We start from the raw sequence: 26,851 nt of genomic DNA, 5'->3' as shown, positions 1-26,851 counted from the left end.
ACAGAATATTTACAGTCTTCTACAAAAAAATAAAATGTCATAGGTTTGTGTGACAGTCTAGGATAAGCACACAAAAATTAATGTATTGATAGTTTTAAAAGTTTCCCATAAGTCTAAGTGATCTCTACATTTCAGAACTACACAAGATTCCCCAAGGTAATATAGACACACATTCTGAAGGCTGCAATATCAATACTCTAGACAAAAAATGAAACTTTTCCATTAAAAAGAGCATTTCATTGTAAGATGTACAATTTGACTAAATTGGATACAAGATCCTTTGGGTTCCCCATATATAGGAATTTATTATGACCTCTAGAAAAGTAATTTTCTTTTGCAACACACATATATATAAAAACCACAACATTCTCTCAAGAAGAGACTTGGAGAAAGACAAGAGAGAGAAAGAGAAAGGCAGACAGACAGAGTTGTAAATTTAATTTTATTCTACACACTGAAGTTATTGTCTTGATTATGCTCAAAACTAAGCTGCTTTCACAGGCATGTATAATTGTTCCCTGATAGCGATTTACCTTTGAGGTCAACATGAGGTCATGCTGTACCTTGCTAATGACGAAAGCACATGTGTTTGGGCCATGCAACACTGTTCCTCCCTTATCCTTCAAGCTTCTAGCATTTTGGGGAGAGATCCTGATAGGTCCTTTAAAGAAGAGTGTTCAAAAAAGCAAATATTTCAAAAGTCAGGTTTTACATTTGTAGATTCAGATTTGGAGTTTAAAACAGGTGCTATATAAGAGAATGTACTACGCTAACAAGAGGAAGCTTCTCAAAGTAGAAATAGTGCTCAGTGCTACCCTGAGGCATAAAAATTAAACAGTCCAACAGCATATTATTAAACTGTATTTATTAAAATACATATACTGTGACTGGTTTTGGGGGCTAAAATCCTCAGTTAAGAGGCCTCATTTTGTTCCAATATTAACTTGAAATATTAACTTCTGAGACAAAACCATAAAATAATAAACTTTTCATGATTGAACTTTCTTTTGACACATCTATTGTTTTGCTTTGATTATCTTTTCCAGTACCTGTTATTTAAAAGAAAAATAGTGTGGTAAGAAGCAAAAACAAGCAAAAAAAAATTCAGAAATTCCTAGCCCTCCATCCTGGCATCAGGCAACCTAAAGCTCTTCATATATCCCTCTGTCCATTTTTCCTTCAGCTGGGAAAGAGGGAGGGAGGGGGGAAGAAGGGAAAGGAGGAAAAGGGAGTGAAAAATACAAAACAAGACCGTTCTTCACTGGCTACCTCTCCAAAGAGTAAAGATAGTGCAGCCAAGCTGAGATTTACAGAAACAATTTATAATGCTACTCTATCAAAAGAAATGGATGAAAACTATTATCTAGTTAGCTGCCAATTCAGCAAATCATCCACAAAATTATGTCCTTTTTGTTTCCATGTTGTGTAATAAAGCTGGGCTACAAGATATGCCAGTGACAAGAAACAGCTTGGGGAGTTGTGTATGAATGTATAGAGAGGTACAGGAGAACCCTTTTGATCTCAGGTACCTTTTGCTGGTAAGAAGGCCCACTCAAAACATTTCAAAATATGCAGAATTATTAGTAGTAGCTTCTTTGGTGAACAATTACAATCCTTACTATACATAATTGGAGGGTTTCATTTTCAATTGTATTTACTTTTTTCCTTTTTTTACCATTTACAATCATTTTAGCTTTTAATATGAAAGATGGCATTTCTGAAATAATATTTGAAAATGAGTTTTACTTCTTTCTTAAATCCATGTATGCGGTATTTTTTCCCTTGTACAATTCATTGTTTAAAACCCCAAAAATAATTTTGTAAGTTTAAAGAATTGGTATTGTATCATTTAAAAAAAAATTTACAATTAAATTTCCATTTGAAAAACTCATGGTGTAATTCACAAACAGGCATTTACAAAGAAAACACTCTGGGACATGTTTGTCATGAGATTTACAAAAACTCCAAATCCTAATTCACATAGGTAAATACTTCGGTGCTTGCCGTCTTTTCAGTTTAGAAGTGGTCTGCTGCTGAAATCTGAGGCTGAACAGAGCCAAGAAGAAGCAAGCAGATGATTATCACAGAGTTCTTAGCAAGAAATTAAGTAGTAAATTGGAACTCAGCATCGGGAAGGAGGAAAAAAATGGTCCCACTGAGCATTTTCTTCATAATCAAAACCGATTTGCCATTACATATACTAGCATCATATTCCAGAAGCCCAGCTCCTGGCTGTTGCAGGGTGAGCATTAAGAAAACACGCTCTGACACCAACTATTAATAGTTTCTTCTTTAACCACACAAAAAAGCTCAGAGGACCACAGCACTGCCCAGAACATTAATAAGGTCAACTATCTGAAAGCCAAGCGTCCTGACTCAACTACAAATTGACACAGATTTGCCTTCATAAGGTGCTGTAGGAAGTTCAGACAGGGGAAGTCACAAAATCTGGATACTTGTTACAGACCCCTCCATTTATTTTGTGTTTTATTAAATTGCAAGCCCCACCTTCTATATCTAGCGGTTTCTTACAGAACACAGTTTTTATAGTATTGTTTCACCAAGAGTATGTATGTAAATTCGTCATTGTTAAATATGCCTCTTGTAGGGAGTCACTAATAGTCTTTACTCTTATGCGTTACATGTAGGTTTAACACCATTTTCAAATAATCTTACTTCCAATGACAGTTTCCTTTTTAACCCCCTTCTGGGCTTCCCAGTACAAAAGAGACACGGATATACCGGAAAGAGTCCAGCAAAGGGCCGCTAAGATTAAGGTACTGAAGCATAAGAGGAAAGGCTGAGAGAGCTGGGACTGTTCCACCTGGAGGAGAGAAGGCTCGGGGGGATCTCATCAATGTGGACAAACACCTGAAGGGAGGGTACAGAGAAGTGGGAGCCAGGCTCTTTTCAGTGGTGCCCAGTGACATACTAGAGGCGATGGGCACAAACTGAAACACAGGAGCTTCCCTCTGAACATCAGGGAACATTTTTACTGTGATGGTGACAGAGCACTGACGTGAGTTTGTCCAGGAAGGTGGTGGAGTGTCCCTCCTTGGAGGCATTCAAAAGGCTCCTGGACATGGTTGTGGCAGCTGGCTCTAGGTGACTATGTTTGAGCAGGGGAGTTGGACCAGGTGACCTCCAGTGGTCCCTTCCAACCTCAGCCATCCTCTGATTCTGTGACAAAAAGTCCCTGTATTTCACCATTCATTTGTGAAATCACATCTCACTCACAAATCAAGTATGCAGCCCCCCCAAAATTTCAAAAATCACAACCAAACCCCATTTTGTATTTTCCCTCCGCCTAATTTACATTTAATTCATTTTTATACCATGAATCCAAAGTCCAGAATCCACATTAATGCTTTTATTTTATGAGATGTAAGACAAGAAAGGAAATTATTAAACACCAACTGAATTTGGATTGCCTACAGATGAATTCTCACTGTACATGCACATCTTGCAAACACTCGACCTTAAGAATTTTCTGCATAATGCAGAATGCTCATTTTCTTCCCTCACTCAGCATGCATACCTTAAACATTGAGGGTCCCCGTTGCAGAACAGCAAGTAATCAGGCAATAACGGAAGGAAACAGAAGCATGGCTGACCCATCTCTAATAACTTAATATGACAATATTGACTTTGTCTTTGAAAGAGTGCCATTATGTCCCAATCAGCAGTGCTTCCATGTTTACAGATAATCTGGAGACAGTGTTCAGTCCTCTAGCACATAGCAGCTGAGTTTGATTTGTTTTTTCTTTACCAAGTTCAGCATCCTTACTGAACATTTATGCAATAGCAGTTTTTAGTATATATATACAAAGTGGCTGCTTCAAACTGGTTAGCTGCTTAAGGGTGCAACATCTTTTCACGAAGCAACTGATACAAAGAGAATTTTGAGTTCTTGACCAGTGAACATAGATAGATTCACCTGGGCAGCCAAGCAGCTCGCTTTGTTAAACCATCCCTCTGTTAAATTAGAAAAACAAGTTATATTCTCTTAATGCTTATTCTTTGAGATGAGCTACACACTGACACGGCTGATGTGCCAATCTGTATTACCAGAATGTTTCTAATAAATACTCTAGTACCACACACGGGGCAGACCTCTAACTTTTCCCACTCCACTTAGGGCAATATAAAAGACAGTTCCACCCTCTGAGTTCCTTGAAATCATTCTGACTGATGGGAGCATCCTAGTGAAACGTAACAGCTTTAGCTTCCTAGGGCACTTTTAATACCATGTCTATGCGATCCCTGCAGCCTTTTCTCCAGGTTATCTATTTTAGCATCCCATTTACCTTTTCCTTCATGAAAAAAAGAAAGGACATGATTTGTCTTCCAACCAGGGAATGTTGACAGCACCTAGTCACTGTGCAGCTTTAGGACAGAGAATGAGAATTCTGTGACTGTCCATGATGGAGAGGTGAAATGTGGATTAGCATTTGTCCTGGAAGACAGTCACTTCACCAAAGGAAAAACAAAACCTCAGAGCAGTGTCTTCTTTGCTAAGACTATGTACACTGACCTTGGCAGGTTGACCACAATTACACTATTTCAAGAGATCAAAAAACCTAGCTCCAGAATTCAGGCAGAAGTGCTGACAAAAGGATGAAGGTCTTGTACTATCATGCTTTTGATGATCTTGTGGTATCATCATGTGCCCTGATTTATAACCAAGGAATGGCTATGCAGGCATTTGAAACTACCTAAGTTGCAGAAAGCACATGTGTAAACTTTCCTTCTCAACAACAGAGAGGACTTATGCCTTCAGAGTTATCTAACGAGCTCCCTCATCAAGTAAAAAAAAGCACATTCATGGTGGCAAAAAAAGCAAGAGGAAGAAATTCCATTTCTCTGCAGAGACTAATCAAACTCTCCGCATCTACAGGAAAAACTTGACAGAGAAATAGTCACTACTATAACATAAGGATGTATCCTTGAGAGCACACATACTAGTATGCAGAAATGCAAACCCAGTCTAGCAACATGTGCAGCGGTAGCTCAGGCAGTTATTAAGTCTCACAACTGTTCAACAGGTTATAACAGGGTATTTGGGAGAAGAACAGTAATTCCAGAGTGAACCACAGGAATTAGATGAGACTTCAGGAGAGCCAAGGAATCACACAGGCACAACATGCTCCTGAAAGGCTTATCTATCTCTGCCGAGCCAAACTGCCTTTTGGCAGCCAGCTATTTGGGCAAATGGCTACTCCATTATGTCTGATTTAAGTTACTGTGCTGGAAGGACCATGTTAGTTTCTAGTGCCACAAAAACTCACATAGCCCAGATGCACTGAAAATGTCTCATTCAAAGACCAAACACATCCAAAAGGGCATAGGAACATGGCAAAGAAATATAGACAACAGGCTCAGGGCAGGTGTTTCCCAATATCTAGGGGCTGAAGTCCTGCATTACTGTACCGCATGCACCTAAAGAGCTGCATCTGTAAAACAAACTGTGTTTTAGTATTTGGCTGAAGACATCTTCAGCTAGAAGGACACAGGGATACATCTGTCTGAATGTCAGGGCCAAACTAGTATTTGTAAAGTAAAAAAAGATTTCTTAGAGCAGAGGACAAGATCCCATGGGACTGCTACATGGTATTAGAACTCCTTCAATAAGCAGAGAACATCATTAGTTCAGGGACTCAAAAAAACCCAAGTCAACCATATCCTCTGGAAACTGATATCTGCATAACTGGAAAGTGAATCTTGTGATTGCCATGCTTACTCATAGCATGGCAAGCAGGGCATCCAAGACAGCTTGAAGGAAAGTACAGAGAATAGCTTTTGGAGCTCCGAAGCAGCCCCAGAGCAAAAGAAGATAACCTTCATCTCGAGTTCAAGACTTGAGCAGGCAAGAATTAATGTGTTGGGTATGTCCTGAGTCAATGACATCTTCGTGTGTGGCTGCTGAGTACCACAGAAAACAAGATTTCTGTTTAGAGTTCTACAGGTAACCAGAAGTTACATCAAGAGAAATATCCAATGTATACAAACATTAAACACAAAATGCACCTATTTGCTGCCAAATTGTCTGTGGAAGAGACAGACTGAGCAAATCAGAGCATGCCATTTGACCATTGGAAAAATGGGAGCATAAACAAAGAAAAGATCAAACAAAGTCTTAAGAATCCAAAAGATCTTGTTTCAGAGGCCTTGTGAACAAAACAAACACACACATCAAAGCAAAGCATCCAAACAAAACTATGAAAGAAGACTACAGAGGTGTGAATGCTCGAAAGCCTGAGCTAGAGCTAGCCAACAGAATACTAACAAAAACATTAAAAAAATAAAATCAACACACCTGCGAAGAACAACCAGATGCTCTACCTAGAGTATCTGCCTCAGAATACTGAGGCATATTCCAAGTTTTGTTCTACACATGTCCACCAAGCCCAAGAACAGCATCTATTTGCCACACAAATACTGCTTTGGAAAAATGCTTCAGAGCTTGAGTATCTGTGTAATGCAGATATGGAAAGCACTCAAGTGTCTTAAGACAATCATTCTGCCAATCAAAGACATATTATTTAATCTTTAAATATACGGCCTTTGAAGTACTTCCTCACATGCTACTGCTCCAACAGACACTTGGGTCCTACAATCCTAAGTCTTATTTTATTCACAATAGTCTTTGTGCAAACATATTTTAGCCAGAAGATTAGCCAAGTATTCACTGACGCCATTCTTTTCAGCATTCACAATTAGGACCCACTTCTCCAACTCCATGAAAGGTCACCTTTGAAACAGAACAGATCGCTTCTGTTCTCCAGCTACTTAATGCACAAATACTTTGATTTTAACTGAGCTAGACTACTATGCTGAGCATTAGATATGAAACGTTCTGAAACCATGCTACTATCATATTCCTTCAAATGATGAAACTTGAGTCCTTAAATGAATTTCACAACTAAATTAAATAAAATAAAATCCAAGCTACTCTTACCTAAATGTTCTTTTATAGTGTATGTGTTTGCTAATAGTAATTCCTTGCTAATAGAAGCAATAGTAGGACATGGTTAAAAAGTTTGGTTAAACCTTACTGTACATAATTTCCAGTGTAAGAATTACAAGAAATGGAAACTACACAATATTAGGGAAAGGGCACATCTCAGCTATTAAATTGTCTTGGACTTCAATTTCCTTGCATTCTGTACTCTCATATAATATTCTAGGAATATAAATAGTTTAAGAATTACTCCTTTAGCATATTCATTATTAAAAACCGACAACAAAACCAAAACTTAGACACAATAAGTGCTGTTGGGCCAAAGAACACTAAGACATCCTCTACAGCTGGAGTCAGAGTTGCAGCCTCGACTGACATGTATTTCATCTGTCAGCAACAATGACTGAGTAGCACCTGGCAACACAGGGCAAGAAGGTGCAGAGGAGCAGAAGGGAACCAGCCAGCCTGAGAGAAGCTCACCTGAGAGCCTTCAGGGCTGCTTTCAGGACTGACTTTCCACAAGGGCACTGAAAAATTCTCCAGTTCAGGCAAGAATTACTTACTAGTTCTTGTCATGTTTTGTTTTGGGTTTTTTTTTTTTATGGAGAAATGATTGAATTATTATGTATGTTTTGGCTGGGTTCTTCCACAGATTTCAGCAACATTCTTATGAGACTCTTATGCTTGTCCATACTTGTTAGCTAGCAAATTAAATTGCTTAATCCGATCTCATCATTATGAAGGTTTCAAAATATTACGACCTAGCAAGACACAAGGAATGCTTAGCTGTTGTTAGAGGTACTCTGAAATCACAGAGCAAGTTCAAACAAGGTTTTTAATCTAATGTAGACATAGTCTTTCTACTTAAAAGTCAAGGAAAATTCCTCCTTATTGCATGGGTAATAAAATGCTCCATACAAACTTTCAGATCAGGTATATAGGCGAAAAATCAAACTGATGAAAAATCACAGTTTAGCTAATACTCTGCATATCTTGGGTTTCCTCTTTAAGTAATGACCTAACAGGTTATACCTCACATGACTGTGTACACGATGTAATTCATGTGAGCTACTGCTGTGTTTCCAACTTCTATGAAATACTCATGGCTGCAAGTGAAATCCACCACTCTTCCATGAAAATGCCTCCCACCTATAATAAACTGGAAGCAGTCTGCGTGTAATATATATATGACAAAAAGAAAGACAGTCTCCAGGAGATTTAAATTTTCAAATCAACCTTTTGGAACTGGCAATGTTACAGTCAATATAAAGACCTTGCTCCGAATTCTATTTAGTGAATAAACATTCTGGCACATGAAGATCTATTATCTTGACTGTTATTGGTAAGCGTTCACGACCCATGTTTTCTCTCTGATGGAGAGCAAGTCTTATATCACCAGGTGCAGGGCATGTGGTAATTTCCTGGGAGATGAAGATGCCAAAAAAGATCTCTTTGCACAGAGATAAGATGGACAGCTGGGGAAGGAGTCACATAGAACAGAAACTAATGTCAGATGGTAACATTTCTTTGACACCACAGTATTGTAATTCTTGCACAAGATGGGTCATTTCCAGCTTATGTTCTAGACTAAATAAGACCTGTAGGGCTGCTGCCTGCTCTCAAGGAGGTCAGCCCAGATGATTGCTTGCTGGATACCGCAACCTATAGGGAGGAGAAATACAAAGAGAGAACCTTCGTCCATCAGGGTTTCCTAGGTACATCAGCCAATCTCTAATGAAAGAAACCAGAGGCAGCTGATCTCTCCTGCAATTAAAGACTGATAAAAAGACTGGGGAACAATAGGCTGGAGTACAGCCCGACGGAAAGGGATCTGGGGGTTTTGGTTGATGGTAAGCTCGGTATGAGCCATCAGTGTGCCAAGTGGAAAAAAGGGACCAACCATATCCTGGGTGCATTAAGCACATTATAGCTAACAAGTCAAAAAAAAAAAAAAAAAAGGTGCCCCACTATACACCCACCTTGAGTACTGTGTGCAGTTTTTTAATGTGTCCAAAGGAGGACAACAAAGATGGTGAAAGGGCTAGAGGATGTGACTTTTGAGGAGCAGATGAGGATACTAGGTTTGTTCAGTTAGCAGCAGAGGAGATGGAGGGGTAACCTTATTGCTGCCTATGATATTCTCATGATGGAGAGCAGAGAGAGGGTGGTTAAGAACTGGAGCAAGCTCCTCAGGGAAGTGGTCATGGTCCCAAGCCTGTCAGTGTTAAAGAAAGTGTTTGGAAAACAGAGACATGGTTTCACTTTTAGGTGGCCCATGTGGAGTCAGCAGTTGGACTCTATGATCCTTGTGACACCCTTCCAACTCAGGATATTCTACAACTCTATGATTCAATGAGACTGAAGCATAGCATGTTTTAACTGTGCCAGGATTTCCCTGATGTACAAAAATCTTTAGGTATATAGAATGCTTCATAAGTCTTTATAAAATGAAGAAAGGGGACTTAATGCAGCAGATTCTTCAAGAAGGTTTGGCTTTGCCAGGCATTTCTCATATCTGCAGAAAGACTGGTGCAAATTGTGCTGGATAGCGTTACAGACTGCAAGGATTGTGAATTAATTATTGAGGGGGGCAAATTACTGAAACTGATTATCCAAGACACACTTATTGAGAACAAAGTTACATCCTCATCTTCAGCACATAAGACAGCTGCTCAGCAGGAAAGGAATCTTCTCTGCATGGTTCCCCCTGCCCAAACCTGGCCTGCAGTCTTGGATGTTAGTCCATGGGGGAGCCCTGTGTGCTGGCACTAAGGAGCACGGGGGAGTGGAGCAATGTGGGAATACCACAGCCAGAACGAGATGATACCATGCACATAGCTGCTGTAAATTAAAAGAGATAAATGTTCAATTCCATCTGAAATTCTAGTTGCTGAGCTAGCAGATGTTTTGACATTTGTCTCATGGATCAACTTTGCTCATTAGAATACCAAAATACAAAAGATACCCATTTCCATCACGCCTCTATTCCCCCTCAACCATGTGTTCTGAATTCTTTCAAATTTATACCTTTAAAATGGAAGCAAGATGATTTTATACCAATCAATAACAAAGGTATGTATGACCAGAGTCACTAAAGCTCCACCTAAACATAGAAAATAGTATAAAATACCCTAACAATAGCAGAAAGTCACCATCACTGAGAGGTTGAGGAGACAGCATTGTAGACTTCTAGGATCAATTGATAGGCTGATCCAATCTCCTCCCAGAAGGAGGATAAGATTTTGGGTAATATTTGCACACTTGGTTACACTTTGTGTTTCCCCAGGACATTTAAGACTTCAAACTTGTATTTCTAATCACACTAGTAGCACTGCATAGTCATCTTAGACTTTGTATATATATTTGGTATCAATGCATATTTCTTGCAACTAAAATGTATTTTTGCAACTAAAGTGTGTTTTTTCAGACTGTATTTTATCAACAGCAATCTAAAAGAACTTGTAGATGTTGCTTTAATAAAGCTCATTATTTGTGGATCTAGTAATGAGAATGTCTCAATGGATGCGCTCAGACTTATAGCTTATATTATACTATGAGTGAATCTGTGCAAGTGCATAAAATGAATGACCACAAAGCGACCCTGTAGCATTAGTGAATCTGTAATCATGTGAATTCAACATAACACTGGACCAGTTGCTGAGCACAATTGGACTTGTAGTGCTGACTTGAGATCATTCAATGTAATTGGGCATCACTCTGGAGTTGAGCTCCGCTGCACCCAGCCACACAGTGAAATACTGAGGACAAGCTGGAATGTAAGAGAGTTTAACTTCTGCTAAATTAACTCTCTTAACACAACAAGGATATATCAGATGAATCCAGAACTGCTTGTAAAGTTCCTCAAATGCCCGTTTCCTTTTGTGGTATGATCATCGATACACCAACTGTACCTAAGAAAAATTCTATTTCTTAAGTAGTGCTTCATACAAATTCTGAACAGGAAACCCACAGAACAATTTCTGTGACTTCTCATATGCTTCTTCTCCTATGGTCTTTGTATGGTAAAGTCTGCTTGCTCTCTTCCATTAGCTGCAAGTCTCTAGTGGAAAAGTCAGTCTGCTCAAACAAAAGACACAATAAATGGTATAATTGTTTTGAAGGTTCATTGATGCCAACTAACATGCCTAGTATGCTTTCACTAAAGCTTTAGTAAAAAAAGTGCTTGGAGAGCAACAGTGTCACAAAAGATACAGAGTATCTAACTTTGTATTAGAGCTCCTGGCACTAATTTAAATTGAAGGTGCAGAAATCCTAACACTCTTGGCATAAATACTTGTAATAGATATCTGGCCAGGATTGACACTTCACATGGTAATTAACAAGTCATCCCAAATGAAACCTGCACTTTACACTTCACAGGTCTAACTCAAAAGTACCCTTTTGAGGCAGAAAAGCAGACAGCAATTCAGAACTAGTGTCCTGGTTTTGGCTGGGACAGAGTTAATTTTCTTCCTAGTAGCAGGTATAGTTCTGTGGTTTGGATTTAGTGTGAGAAGAATATTGATAAACCACTGATGTTTTGATTGTTGCCAAACAAAGTTTACACCTTCAGCACAAGAAGCTGGGAGGGGGCACAGCCAGGACAGCTGAGCCAGACTGGCCAAAGGGATATTCCAGACTGTATGATGTCATGTAACAGTACTGGAAACAACCTGAACAGGTACTGAACCCTATTGAAGAATAATGCTAATGTGTTTTTGTGAGATTCCTGCAGTGTCTTAGTGTGCATCTTTATCAGTATCAATATAATAGGAATCACTTCAGCCACAATAGTATGGCAAATGACCCTTCTATTTTACAGTTTTACTAATTTCTTAGTTAACGAGGAACAACATTTTAAAACAATCCATGCTAAACCATCCTTTCTAATAATTTTAATTAATTCAATGTGTATTTGGAAATTGACCAAACCATCATTCATTCTACTATTGTTGAGGTCATTGAAGAAAAAGATAACTAGTTGAGAAATAAGCAAATTCATACACTAAAGGCTAGAAAGGATGTATTATGTTACTGCACTGAGAAGTAATACTCAGCCTTAACTAGGGATTATGGGCCCATCTAAAGACTTCCACAGATTATTAAATGAAATCATTTTCTTGTCCTTTCAACAAGATATAATCAATTTCTTAACCTCCTCAAATGCTCAAGTGATAGATCATTTCAAGCCATTAACAGATGCCAGTATTTGTACTGTGCTAGAGAAGTCTCACTGTTCATTTGACTAACCCAGGGAAATATGCTGTAGTGAAACTACCTTCTCTAGCTGCTTACACCTCTAAACAAATGTTTCCTATCCAAAGTTGTCTTTCTTCCTGTATTAACAGAATATCAAAGCTAACTTGAGGTTGCATTAATTAGATCATCTCCAAGCTCTACCAGTAGTGCAGCAAATAACACCAAATGGGCACCAAAAAAAAAAACCAAAACAAACAAAAAAAAACCAGCAGAATTTCTAGAACACAAAGGACAATATCATTATTGTTACTATTTCGTACAGCTGTAAGAGTATGTCATGTTCTGAAAGCCATAACTTAGGTTTTGGCTAAAAGCACAAAGAGTAAAAACTTTTCTAGGATAACCACATCAGGGCCCTGAGTTTATCAACAGGCTCTGCCACCTGTTCCCCCAATCCAAGGGGTTAAGGAATCTGTGCTCAAGACCAACACTGAAACTATGCAGCTGAGTAACCTGTGTGGAGCCTTGTCAGGGGCCTCCTTCACTTTCAGCTAGGAGCTGAAGGTCAGGCTCCCATTCTTGATCTTTGTGCCAGCTGTGCTGCAGGTATGCCTGTACTTGGCTGCATACTCACTGATCCTGATCTACCAACTCCACCAAATCCTGACTTGACCTCAAGCATCCCTCCTCACGGCAAGCTTGTCTGATAAGCACTGGCCTGTGGTCCGAGCCTGTCTTACCGCCCCTGGACTTGCTCCAATCTTGTTTGGCAGCTGTGGGACTGCACCGCTGGTCAGTGAGCATTACTGATCCACGCCTGCCTCGCTGTCAGCCTCAGCTCCCAGCCCACTCTAACACGGTCTCCCCATCTTGCTGCTCCCTGACTAACTAGTCCAGAACAGCACTTCCTCTAGAAACAGCCTGCAAGGCTGAGGAACTTGAGCAGCAGAAGAGTTTAGCAGTATCACACAAGACTATCTCTTACATCAGCTATGAGCAAACTGTCTATACACTTCTGGTTAAGAGAGCGATTAGAGTTCCTTTGGTAAGTTTAATGAGAAAACTGGGGCCATATGATAAATTAAAAGAATACTCATATACAGAAATTTACTTGCAGTGCTGTAGGTCACACAGCAGGGCTGCTACTAACAAGCTGACCTGCTGAATGGAATTTGCATTTCAGGAAAATCACAAGTAAAGAATGAAAAGCCTAAATTCCATGCAGAACCAGGCCTCATACCTTCAGTGAACCTTAAAAGTCATACTATCTGGAAGTTATTTTATTGATATTTACCTCAAAAATAAAAATGCACCAAGAAAAAAAAAACCACCTGTTTCCATAGAAATCAGATCTGTAACATTCTTCACCATCATCTTAATTGTCCAGAATAACAATAATTACAGTCTCAATTTAGGAAGGCATGTGAAAATTGACAGAAAAGCCCTCTCATGGTTCAAAGATACAATGTAAATTTAAAATGAAAAACAAAAATCCTGTTCCAACAAAGTACATGCTAAACTGAGTGGATTTTTGTTTGGTCTCCGTTTGGGTTTTGTTTGTTGGGTTTTTTGTTTGTTTTATTGTGTTTTGTTTGTTTGTTTGGGTTTTTTTAATTATTTTGGGAGCTTTTTAGGTCATAATACCCAGACATAACAGTGGATAATTAAGCTGTCCATACCAAAAAGAGTACAGCTTCACTCAAGAGATCTCTTAGCTATAGATTCTTGATTCTGTAGCTGTAACTTCAATCAGAACGAAAACTATGATCTTTGTAGGAGTCAGAGGAGAAAGAACAAAGACAGGGAAAATGTTTACTGGCACACTAGTTATACCACTCTGCTGCATTCAACAAAATCATAATGAAGACTGTAGTACAAAAGTAAAGGTTTAGGCTAGACCAGAAAGGTTGCAATATGGCAGATCAAAGGTCTACTAGTTTGAAATGTTATCCCAAGAAGAATTAATAAAAAAACCCCTAAATGTATAAGGTGATCTGAAGTTAATTAAAAATCCCGTCCTGGTGACTGCTCCTACTTGAAGCCAGGTAAGTCAAAATACTGTGTTGGTTACTGTACCACATGCCAGAGCTAGATACGCTCATCATGACTTCTGATTCCCCAACAGACATGGAATTGGGCTACTGAATTCTTCAAGAATGAGATTTGCCGGCCAGCAGCTGCCAGCAGAACGTGCACTTAAAAGGAGGAACAAGAACAGCTAAACCTGGTACTGCCAGCCAAGAGACATGTGACCTCTACAGCTGTGGCCCCAAAACATAACTCAATGCAAGGCTAAATTGAGTACAGGTTCAAGAAACCCTTTCCACAGATTTATACAATGGCTATGTTTGTTTTCGCAGTGCAATGCAATTGTAGTTCTGCAAGGAATTCTTTAAACCAGCTCTGATAATGGATTTGTAAAGCAAATAACTAAGAGAAAACAAGTGTCTCAGTTCCCCAAGCAAAAAAAAAAAAAAAATCAGAAACAGCACATTATTGCGTGGGAGAAACTCAAGCATGTACCACTGGCAGCCCAGATGAACATTTTGTACTGGGTTCTTCTGAAAATTCCAATTTTTGGAAGACTTGTTCCCTAAACCATAGGTGTTGAGAAGAGAGAGGTATCATTAGCAAAAGACAGAAGAACAGTATACAAAGTAAGACCTGAAAAAAATCCTCTTTCTTCAGATAGAGACAAAATTATAAGGTGTAAAAGAGTACTGATTCGGGGAAGAATTTTACAAGCTGCCACCACAAACCTTCAAAAATTTATTTTCAAAAAAGAAAATATAAAGAAAAAAATGCGCAGGAGATGCCAAATAATAACTTATATTATCAGAGAGCACCAGATGTAAAAGGTAGAGTAGGATTGGACAATTTTGCTCAAATACAGTCCATCTGGTTCCAAATTCATTTTCGTAGGGCTATGAATCTCTGGTCATGTAAGTTTTTCACACCTGGTTGCCCAAGTTTCATTGAAGTTTGGTATTCATAGTAATTCAAGAGATTTTAAAAAAAAATCCATGAGAAAAAAAGGTTAATGAGGGTGGTATTTGCCCTCAAGAAGTTACTTTTTTTCCTCTTTGGAAAACAGAAACAGAATTTTCTTAAGTTAACCAGCAACATATTGTTTTAAGATCTGTTAGAACATACCTGGTTACTGAACACACAGATCACTATTTATCCCCAAAATGTGATTTTTAAGTGGTGTATCATTGTATAATAAGAAAACAGAATTCTCAGGGCAGTCACTGTAAGACTTCATAAACTCTCTTGCAAAAATTCTTAATGCCACTTTAAGATTTTTGGCATCAAAATCTCACAGCATATTTTGTGTCCCAGTTTTCTGCATCTCTGCTCCGTGCTGGGAAAGCAGAATCATCTTTGTGACAAGCCCTGTAAAAAGGACACCTCTCGGCGTAAGGCACAAACAGTCATCTGATCATTATTGATCCAGTTTTGCAATTAAATGAGTCCAGTTCAGTTAAGTGTCTTTGGAGTGTTTGGTATGTTCTCAACATTAAATTTCAGGACACTTGAAACACCAACAGAAGTACACCAAATAAAGTCTCATTTCCTTTTCCAAAATATGGGAAATATTGTCTAATTGTCCAGACAGATCTATAACTAGTGTTAACTTCTGTGGACTAACCCCACCACTCAGTTTACTCTTACGTTTTCCTCTACAGAAATGTAAATCTACTCCTTATAACTGTGCTATGTCTACATTACTGAACCACTGTTTAACTAAAATGCAAGCAGATATAGTAATGGTCATCTGCAGTACGGATTATTTTAACTCATCTTTGCAAGAGAATGCTCAGTGTTCAGGGGATCCCTTATCAAATTTCAGTGATCAGACTTTATCACTTTAAATCGGACAATTATAAAGGGCCTTCTAAAGTTAAATACCAGGTCTCTCAAGTGAGATGACAGTTCATACAGCACTAAACAAGAGTAGAGTTGTAGTCACTTCCCTCTGTTGTGAACTTTGGTTGGTGAAAAAGTAATTGCAGTTTTTGCATTGTTGAAATTTTCCATTTGATGTTGGAATACATTCTTAAATACATGTGGTTATGTTATACATCATTTTAATGCGTTTTTCTTGCTTCTTTTTTTGCTACTAATTACTTGCTCTTTATTTTATATTTAGACTATAGAAATTATGTTAGACAAAAAGCAAATTCGAGTGATTTTCTTATTCCTGTTCAGCCTGGGTTGTAAAGCAGTGGAGACAAATCACAATGTCAACAACCCATTTGGCCCAGGAACTGCTAATGAATGCACAGTGCTGGTTCACGAAGTTTCATAAAGGAGACCTGAGCCTTGAAGATAAGGAGTGTAGTGGCCGGCCAGCGGAATTTGACAACGACCACGGGAGAGCAATCATCAAAGCTGATCTTCTTACAACTACACGAGGAATTGCCAAAGAACTCAATGTCAACAATTCTATGGTCATTTGGCACTGGAAGCAAATTAGAAAGGTGAAAAATCTCACTAAGCTGGTGCCTCCTGGGCTGACCAAAAATTAAAAAAAAAAATAAAATAAAATATCATTGTTTTGAAGTGTCATTCTGAACAGTAACAATTAACAATTTCTTGATTGGATTGTGACATGCGATGACAATTGGATTTTAAACAACTGGCGATGACCAGCCAAGTGGCTGGACAGAGAAGAACCTCTTAAAGCACCTCCCAAAGCCAAACTTGCACCAAAAATAACTGTCATGGTCACTGTTTGGTGGTCCGCTGCCAGTCTGATCCACTACAGCTTTCTGAATCCCAGCAAAACCAATCTACCTGACAAGTCTGCTCAGCAAATCGATGAAATGCCTCACAAACTGCAACACCTGCAGTCAGCACTGGTCAACAGAAAGGGCCCAACTCTTCTCCACAACAACGCCAGACTGCACAACACACAACCAACACTTCAGAAGTTGAACAAATCAGGATATGAAGTTTTGCCTAATTCACCATATTCACCTGACCTCTTGCTAACCAACTACCTCTTCTTCAAGCATCTTGACAACTTTTTGCATAGAAAACACTTCCACAACCAGCAGGACGCAGAAAATGCTTTCCAAGTTTTTGTTGAAACCCAAAGCACAGATTTTCATGCTACAGGAATCAACCAACTTCTTTTTCTTTGGCAAAAACGTGTTGGTTGTAACTGTTCCTATTTTGATTAATAAAGATGTGTTTGAGCCCAGTTATAATGATTTAAAATTTGTGGTCCAAAACCGCAATTACTTTTATGCCAACCTAATACCTTTAAACTGCTCTAAGAAAGTGAACGAAACATTTCCTACTTCACCTACCAAAATTCACAGTGGACTAACCACCTTTTAACCATTTTTCCTTTCATGAAATTTCCTTTGAAATCTAAAATTTTCTTTCCAGAACAAAATGTTCACTCAACCAGCTAACAAATGAAAGCAAACAACAATTCAACAGTGTAAAGCATCTGACAGTTATAACTAAATTTGCAACTCTTATCAAGAGATTTTCAGATGGGAAAACAATCATGTAGCTGAAATACTCATTCTACACATCAGACAGAAGTAAACAGATATCTACCCAACTGACTTAGATTACAATTCAACCATCCCTCATACAGAATATCAACTCCTATATGATTCATTACTAAAGCATTTGCATGCTCTCAGATATATCATATCAGTTTGAAGACTGACAATGTTCAGTACGTACTTTTTTTTTTTTAAACTTCATTAAGCAAACACAAAAACTTCAAAACAAACTTAAGGTAATGCAGAAGACATGTACCAATACAGAAGAATTCAGTATTTCATTATACTCGGGTACAAAGTGTACTTTGTGGGATTTAATTAAAAAGAAAAATGTTAATTGTCATGCATGGTCCAATAGAATAGATTACTGCTATAATAATTCAATGAATGTGTTTACATTATTTTTCCTAGGACGCATAGAACTCCATATACACTAAAGTATGATATGTAACAGTTACAGAACTAAGAGAAATGTGAGAAGAAAAGATATTTTAAAAAATCAAGTCACATTTTAAAAACAGACATTAAAATGAAGACCAGGTGTGATGAGTACATTAAACTGATATTAACCAAATTAAAACAATTCCAGCATACAAGTAGATCCATTAATGAGATTAAAAGATGCCTAATCCAGAAATCCAGAAGACACTATACAAGAAAAAAGATGGCAAAAAACCACGAAGTTATGGAGTTTGGTTTTTTTTAATGTAAATGAAATGCAGTGAACAAAAATGTTGCAGAAAGTTCAATACAAAGTCTGTCCGTCCTATCACTTCCCCACACCCCTGCTAATAATTTTTATTAATGTCATGTGCAAATATATTCTGCATCCCAGTTAGGCTGGAAATCAACTGAGATGCATGAAAGCAGAAGCCTACAATGTGTATTCTTTTACTCTGATTTTCTTTACAATTCAGTTTAGAGTTAAAAATTGGAAAGACAAGTCTTATATTCATCATGTGGCTAAGAATGCATGTGCCGTAAAACTTAATACTAAAAAGGTACTATTCTTTTCAATCTCTTAATCTCTTACCTAATTCCATTCTATAGTTAGACTAGCCAAACTGTAGGTCTTCATGAGATATTAAATAAAATTTGAATATCAGAAGTCATTTCATACTGATCTACTTTTTATTCAACTACTTTATTCCAGTCAGATATTTCTTCTTTTTGTATGCAAGTACAAGCACATAGACTCATTTTATAGATAAAACAAGGGCAATACCAGAGTGCCATTTCACTTGTACAAAACAAATTTCAGTTTTTAGTGAAACAGTAGTATAAAACACTTTAGAGCTCTTAAAAGCGCACTGCTTCCAGCTTGGATTTGTAATTCTTGCATGTTACAAGCACTTTCACACAATAAGTGTAAAACAAAGGGATACTTGACAATGCTCTCTTCACACTCGTGTTTCTGTAGTTGCATGGCAGAAATCAATAGGTTTCTGTTTTCCTAGAAGTCACATGCATTTGCTTCCTTTCACTCACAGTACTTAGGAAAAACAGCTTCCTAGCTCTTTCGTGTTGAATAGTCAATTAATCCGCTATGGTTACTATAGTCAAGAAATATTACACTTTTTATTCTAAAACAGCTTCCAATTGATTCTGTACTTGGTCAGGTACCTGGAAATATTTAAGGACCACCAGATAAAAGCAGTGATATTAAAAACATTGAACTATGATATTTCCTTAGCAAGTATCCCTAACTACCATACCATCTGAAATTCATAAATACATAGGAAAGTATGCTCTCTGATAAGAATTCTAAACATAGCTCATGCTTCTTATTGCTGATAATTTTCTAACTTTCTTAATAACCTAAATATATCTTGTTTCACCAAATACAATCCAAAGAGGGGGCATTACTAGAATAAATTCCACTTGCATAAGTATACTTTCTCAGTGGCAAAGTTCTTGCCAGAAGCAGGGTGGACCAGGGAAGAAGTGTGAAGAAAGGCGAAGAAAGGAAACTATACTGCTCTGACTGAATTGCAAACACTACACTCTTATCTGACTTACATGGTTTTGTAATTTTATTTAAAAGTGCTACGCAACGAGCATGAAGACAGATACAAAGCTATGCAGTTATACAGGCAAATTTTACCTCTTGTAAGTACATCGTTTCAGAAGCGTTAAGTATCTTTTGTGATGTGAATTAGAAGTGTTCTAGTAGTACCTGAATTGTCTACAGAAGACACAATACAATTTCTAGATGTAAATGGGTCATTCTAATCATGTTTAGGTTCAGTCATCAAATTACAACAGCACACATGAAAACAGTAGTCAAGTGCAGATGATTTCTTAGATTTTGAAAGCAAACAATGCAATTGCAATTACTTTTTTTCCTTAAAAGAAACTAGAGATTTCAAGCTTTTTGACAGGGAAGACAAATATAAAATATGAAGGTGAATAAGAAAAAAATATGGTTAAATGAAGAGGTTTGTGAGGTATATACTGAAAACAGAATGGAATAGAGTCAGAGGAACCAACATTAAATGACCAAGCAACAAGACTGCTTTATTTAATGACTACAGAAAGAGGAATCCAACTCAGCATGGGAAAAGCAGACAGGTGTCTCTTGATGCTTATCCAAGTCCTCCCCTTTCCTTGCACTGCCTGTAAATGACATCCCAAAGGTGAGCACAGGTGAGAAATAAGTATATTTCCTAAAACCATCTATTTTGAGACTTAGAGAAGGTCCTGATTCATTAAAACATTGTTATTACAGGCAAGATTTTGGCTTCCTTCAACTTTGGCTCGAAGGCTGGAGGACTGTTCCTGTTCCCTCCCATGGGTACAGTAACATCATTCCCTTTACTGCGCTTTGCCTTGTGTACCCAGCACAGCTTCTCTCACAACTCTGAGCACATTCTGCTCTCCCTACCCACACCTTGTACTATCGCTCTTTCCTGCTGAAAACTGCATTTCTCTGCACTTCCCCTCCTGCACTGGTCTGGAAAACTGCTGCTAATCCCTTGTCGTGTCAGCTGAACCTCCTCTTGGTTTCAAGCTATAATTTAAAAGGAATATACTTACATTATCGGTACTATTTCCCTGCTTCAGAAAGTAACATTTTATCTCTCTTAAAATGGTACCTTCCAAATCCTACCAGACTTCATTTGAAATGCAAATAATTCTCAAGAAAACTACTAGTTATCTATTTTTAGAAAACCCCTCTACTGCCTCTAACAAAGACTTTTTCATCTGTAATCCCAGATTTCAATACCTTTGATACTTAAAGTGAAAGCCAAAAGATAGTAATTTTTAAATTCTCTCAGAAGTAAAATACTGCGCAATTTTGACTCTCTGAAATCTAAAAAGCATATTTGGAGATAAAACTGTTTCTTACAAATAATTAACAACTAACACCAACAGTCAAAGATAACTATGTTAGGTACTATGCACATATTTAATATGAGATAAGCTTTTATCCTAAAAGCTTGCAATTAAGCCTATCAAAAGCGACTAAAAGAGATGAGAAAGAGACAAGATAATAATACATTAATTATTATTAGCATAAAAAGAGTCATAGCATACCATTTGCCTAGTCACTGCAAAGTATTAGCACAGTCAAGTGTCTTTAAAAAGGCACCTGAAAATGATAACCTGACTTAGGTGGATCTCTCCTTCTTCACATAACGGACAGCAGAAGGGAACATGAAGGAATTTCAGGGAAAATTAGAACAGGCAGAAGTGTCTGACAACACTGCTAGGCCAAAGACCAACGAACTGAAAGCTCAAAACTCAATAAAACACACTGCCAGATTTCGTTCTATGAAGCAAGAGTCTAGAAGGCAGTTTTCCCCTCTCAAATGTGTTTATGATTTCAGTGAGACATAACCTAACTTTGTGATCTTGCTGGATTCTGTGTACACTTACTGGAGATTGAAATACTCACCTCATCAGTGAGAAACTCCTTACTCAGACCGAAGTCTGTCAGCACCACATGGCCATCAGAATCGAGGAGAATATTCTCAAGTTTTATATCCCGATATATAATCCCCAACTGCAAACAGAATATAAGAAAAAGTATTTTCAAAACAGTATAACCACATGAAGGAGATATTGTTAAACGCATTTAAACAAGAAGCAAGCAAAACTCCCATTATTAAGGTAAACCTGACACCTGAAAGTTGCACCTCAAAAGGACGATTTTAAAATACCTTTGAAGAAATAACTTTGAGACAAAATTTATCAGAATTTACACTGTGCATTAACGTCTTAAAATTTAAAGGTCATACTGTATCGTTTGAATTTAAAAATGACTGAATACTTGCTGTTGAGTGCAAAATTTAGTTCAGCTATCATTAAGAATGAAAATGGACACTTCTGTCAAGTGTTCTAGACCATACATTCATGCTTTGTAATAGCCTACAAATCTACTTACTACCTCTCAGAACACTTTTCATATCTACAGTTCACAGAATCATAGAATGTCCTGAGCTGGAAGAGATCCACAAGGATCATCGAGTCCAACTCCTGCCCCTGCATATGACAACCCCACAGTTCACACCATGTGTCTGAGGGTGTTGTCCAGTCTCTTCTTGAACACTGTCAGGCTTGGGGCTGTGACACCTCCCTGGGGAGCCTCTTCCAGGGCTCCAACACCCTCTGGGTGAAGAACCTTTTCCTAATGTCCAACCTAAACCTCCCCTGGCACATCTTCCTGCCATACCCTCAGATTCTTTCATTGGTCACCAGAGAGAAGAGATCAGCGCCTGCCCCTCCTCCTCTCTTTGTGAAGGACCTGTAAGGTCACATGTGCCAAAATTTCAGAACTCTGTTTAATTGCATCAAAGCTGGGACAACTGAATAGCTGTGCAACATTAACACTGTTTATGTCGACTACAAATTACTTTTGCTGACATACTCCACTTCATATGGATTAGTAAAAGCTAACAATCATTTATCAATAACACCCTTCATGCTGCAGACAAATACTTGTATCCTTAATCTGGTGCACATGAATAGACATTACATTGGGAAGTATTTCTAATTATAGAACTAATGTCCCACTGCTAGATATAGTTACTCTGAATTTAAAACAATCAAAAAAAAAACCAAACCAAAACCCAAACATAATAGACACCAGTTCTCCTTACTAATTTTGTATGCTGTGAAAACAATATAGTTGTAGGATAAAGTTACTTTACCTTGTGGAGATGTTCAAGTGCCAAAACGATTTCTCCAATGTAAACTTGCACCTCATTTTCTGAGAATCTCTCTCTATGTGAAAGATGAGTAAACAATTCTCCTCCATTTATATAGTCTAAAAAGTAGAACAAAGAAACATATAAATTCACTTTCTGACAATTTTCTTATTGGAATATTAATAGGTACTTAAAGTTATTAAATAAGATATTCTGGGATCAGATGCTTTTACTTTGTTTAATTCAGTAATACCTCATGTTCTACAATGCTCAGTTTCCTTCTTAGAGTACTGACAGAAGAACACAAGCAACTTTTAAATAAGTACCATTACATAAGTAGCAAAACCATAAAATAAGCCTCAAATATCTGTAATTTATAAAGATTAGTATTTTTTGCAAAAACCAGTCTTTTAGTTACTTAGGAATATTAAAAGAAAGGAGTACAAATGGTATCTACAAACAGAATACTTGTATGGTCTTATGAAAAACTTAAGAGCAACAAGGCAGACTGATACAGAGAAAGGCAATTCAGAAAACAGGTATTAGGTGAAATAATCAGCTACAGCAATTATAAGTTTTACCCTTTGTAAGGGGAACTTTGATGGCAAAACATACTTGAGGAGATTTGTTAGATTATTTCCACATACATTCCCTCATGGCAACCACACTTTCATTCTTTGCAAGCTATGACAAAAAGGTTTTACCACAGACACAGAGGGTGAAAAAAAGTAATGATTACAACAGAGCTCCACTGCAACACAAACACAATGCAGAGGTAGAGCTGTTTATGCCACAAGATGTATTAAAGCCATTAATTTGCAATCCCACAGCCCCCACATTGTATTTGAGGTCTACATATACAGAGCAGAGAACATGCCCCACAACCTCCTACTCAACACTTTCCTGAATATGGTTGCTATAGATTCCTTGGTATAATACGTAAATCAATTTAAAAGGTTCAATCCTATCACAGGTAAGTTAATACTCAGAAGGAAAATGCATATATAGAAATTATAGACATTCTGAACTCTTTCCTCCAGTTCTCTGTTTGGGAAGCAATGTTAGTGGAATCAAACCATGTGAGGAAGATTAAGTAAGCATATGAAAAAAATTATAATAAAGTATAAATGACTTGCATTTTACAATTGCTTTCTTCTTCCAAAAAAACTTTGTCATTTTAACCATGGATAAAACAAAGATAAAAGAAGTAAATTTTTTTACAGTATTTCTAATCAGAACAGCTAACTTAGGACTGAATTCCCAGGCACTGTGACAGATACAAACCAAAGCTGCCAGAGAAGTGGCAAAACAAGCCTAATTCTACACAGGTTATAACACTAACCACAGCTGTATTAAACATTGCACTGAGGCTCCAATTCCAAAACCTCTTGAAACTGAAATGACGTGTTGCTCATATACTAAATTCAGGTAGGTACAAAAACCAGAGACTGGTTTCCCCAAAAATTCAGAAGACTCTGAAACACATGCACTCCAAAACTACATCAGTGATTTATAGATTTATATAATGAGAGATAAAAAAACTTGCAGCAAAGAGTTATTTTTTTGTCAGGGAGCGTGTGAAGCCCAATTGAGGAAAATCGTTCTGGCCTCAACTGATATTCTGAGAATAGATGCATGTCGACTTCATGGGGAAGTAAAAAACAGAACAAAGTGCCTTGAATTACACATCGGCTTTGAATTTCTTGCTTTAAACATCATCTTAACATTGTATTACAGTGAGCATGTGCCCAGACTGCACTATCCACTATGTAATGTTCTTCAGAACTACTGGGCTCCCTTCCCCTTTGACTCTTATAAGAATATGATGTCAACCTTTTAATTTTCCCTTCATATAGGGGGTTTTTCTGCCCTTCTGATTATTCTTGTCATCTAAGTTTTCCATTACTGTGTACTTATTCTTAGGTAACTACATCTATCTCAGGTGTGAGGGGTTTTTTTTGTTGTTGTTGGTTTGCTGTTTTGTTTGGTTTATTTTTGTGCATATGTGGTTTCGGGGTTTTTTTGGTGTGGTTTTTTGGTTTTTGTTGTGGTAGGGTTTTTTTGTTTGTTTTAAACAGTTCTAATGTGATCTCAAATGTATTCTATCAAAAATATATTACAATTATATTAAAATTTTCAACTTTCATTTTCAAAAGGAACCTAGTGACCACACAATTTAAGCTTGAGCTCCTCAGATACCTGTTTTATCTCACTGTAGTATATGAAACTAAAGTTTGTGCATAAAACACCTACCTAAGCATTGACAGCCAGTGATAGATTCATATAATATTAATAAATATTTATTAATTTAATCTCCAGATCAGCCTGTGAATAAAGGTTCAATAAATGGAAGTTATGAGCAAAAAGGAATTGCAAAACTTATACTTCAACTAAAGACTCATTTACTTCTTCAAATAATTCACTATAAAAACGTATTCTGCATCCAAGCATTAACATGGTCATTCATTTTCCTGTTCTTTTATAATACTCGAAGTAGTCTCTACAAATTGCTTGTATTTTTGTTACAGATACATCTTAAACACCAAACATAAAATTTGCCGCTGATCTGAAAGGTAGAAATATTTCTAATTTTAGAGTAGTACCAAGCCTTATGAACAAGCTCTACTTTCAGCACAAAATTGTGTCATTTTGGATTGCCTCTTAACATCCAAAGACTGAACACATACAAGTATCTCAATACTCAAAGATCAAACAGTTTCATAACAACAAGTTTTGGGAGGAAATGTTTCATGAAGCACTGAGGTCTAGAGTTGATTTTCACACCCTTTTGCAGCTCATGAAGTAAATGTTCCTCATTATCAAGAAAAATCCTCCGTCTCTCTGAGAAAGACAGGATTCTTCAAAGGCAATTAAACTGGGGAATAAAGCAAAAAGGAATATAACTCCTTAATCTCAGCATCTTTGCCCAAAACGTTACTGTCCTGAAAAAGGATGGTGGTAGGGAGTAGAGAGACATGTGCATGTGGAAGTTATATCCAAGCTGAAAACCATAAGAAAGTTCCTGATCTATCTTCTGCCCACCTTACTAATACTACACAAAGAGATGTGGTTCTTCACATCAAAATGGAAAGCAAAATGGCCAGGACAGAAGTGGAATTAATACTGTTCTAATAAGGCTCGCTATACAATAGTATTATCAAGTGTCACTTGTAAATAGGAGATTTACAAAAGTTACTATACTTCATTTTGATAAGTTCTCTCAATGCATAAAACAAGAAACTATCCACAATACTTGTATTTTCACCAGCATTTCACAGCCACAAGCCATACCAACAACTTGTAGATTCCAGTGCTGTGAGGAATTTGGCCATAAATAAATAAAAGCACAATCATCTTTAACTGGCATCACCCACATTATGAGTGCATTTGTTCAGGAAAGACCTGCAGCATCTCAGTGCTAAAACAGCGTACTAACTGGTCAGCACAGTGACAGGTAGTCCTGTCCTCTCAGACAGATGACAACCCTTCGAAAACACCCATCACATTGAAGACAATATACAATGTGTTCTTAAGAATGAAATGTGCAGTATGTTTGAACTAGAAGGCTCTCTGCTGCTTAAGTATCCTTACTTCTTTTTTCTTTCCTGACAACTAACATCAGTAATAAAGTCATGTTTGGTCATTCCACCTTACCAACAACCTCTGTGCCACAGACACAAGAGCAGCACGCAGTGAATATAAACTGAATCACTTTAATGCCCACATTCATATAGATCAAGAACTTTTTCATTCATTGTAGTATGCAGTATATAATACATAATAATATAGTATATAATAATGGTTAAAAAAGTTAAAATCAAAATTTCATCCTCTAAGTAAGTTCAAGAAAATATTTCTCTGATTTAGGTATTTATGGTCATATAAGTCACTGAAACTTTTTTGTCATGTCTTCTGCCCCAAGTCAGAATAGAACACTGAAGTTCAAACAGGAAAACCACAAACACACTGTTGAAGATGAACAGAATTTTACTTCCTATAGTCTCTCATGCAAT

The 26,851-nt window shown here is 37.5% G+C and overlaps 1 protein-coding gene across 3 annotated transcripts in view; it reads right to left on the bottom strand.

The window, feature by feature from the left end:
* The window catches only part of RPS6KA5 (ribosomal protein S6 kinase A5), an 80,001-nt gene that overhangs the window by 30,150 nt on the left and 23,000 nt on the right, over positions 1–26,851 (bottom strand). For 2 of the 3 annotated variants that reach the window (XM_080344842.1, XM_080344843.1), the window contains 2 exons: positions 22,842–22,957; positions 21,587–21,694 (listed from right to left, as the gene is read on the bottom strand). In XM_080344842.1, the coding sequence (XP_080200968.1) occupies positions 21,587–21,694; positions 22,842–22,957 (224 nt within the window). Of the gene's footprint in view, positions 1–533; positions 580–21,586; positions 21,695–22,841; positions 22,958–26,851 lie in introns of those variants that run through there. The other variant, XM_080344844.1, reaches the window with a different exon arrangement.

Source organism: Nesoenas mayeri (assembly GCF_963082525.1).
Source record: "Nesoenas mayeri genome assembly, chromosome: 5".
In the NCBI taxonomy this organism is placed as follows: domain Eukaryota; kingdom Metazoa; phylum Chordata; class Aves; order Columbiformes; family Columbidae; genus Nesoenas; species Nesoenas mayeri.
The sequence above is the reverse complement of the archived record's forward strand: the minus strand, read 5'-3'. Positions and strand labels throughout refer to the sequence as shown.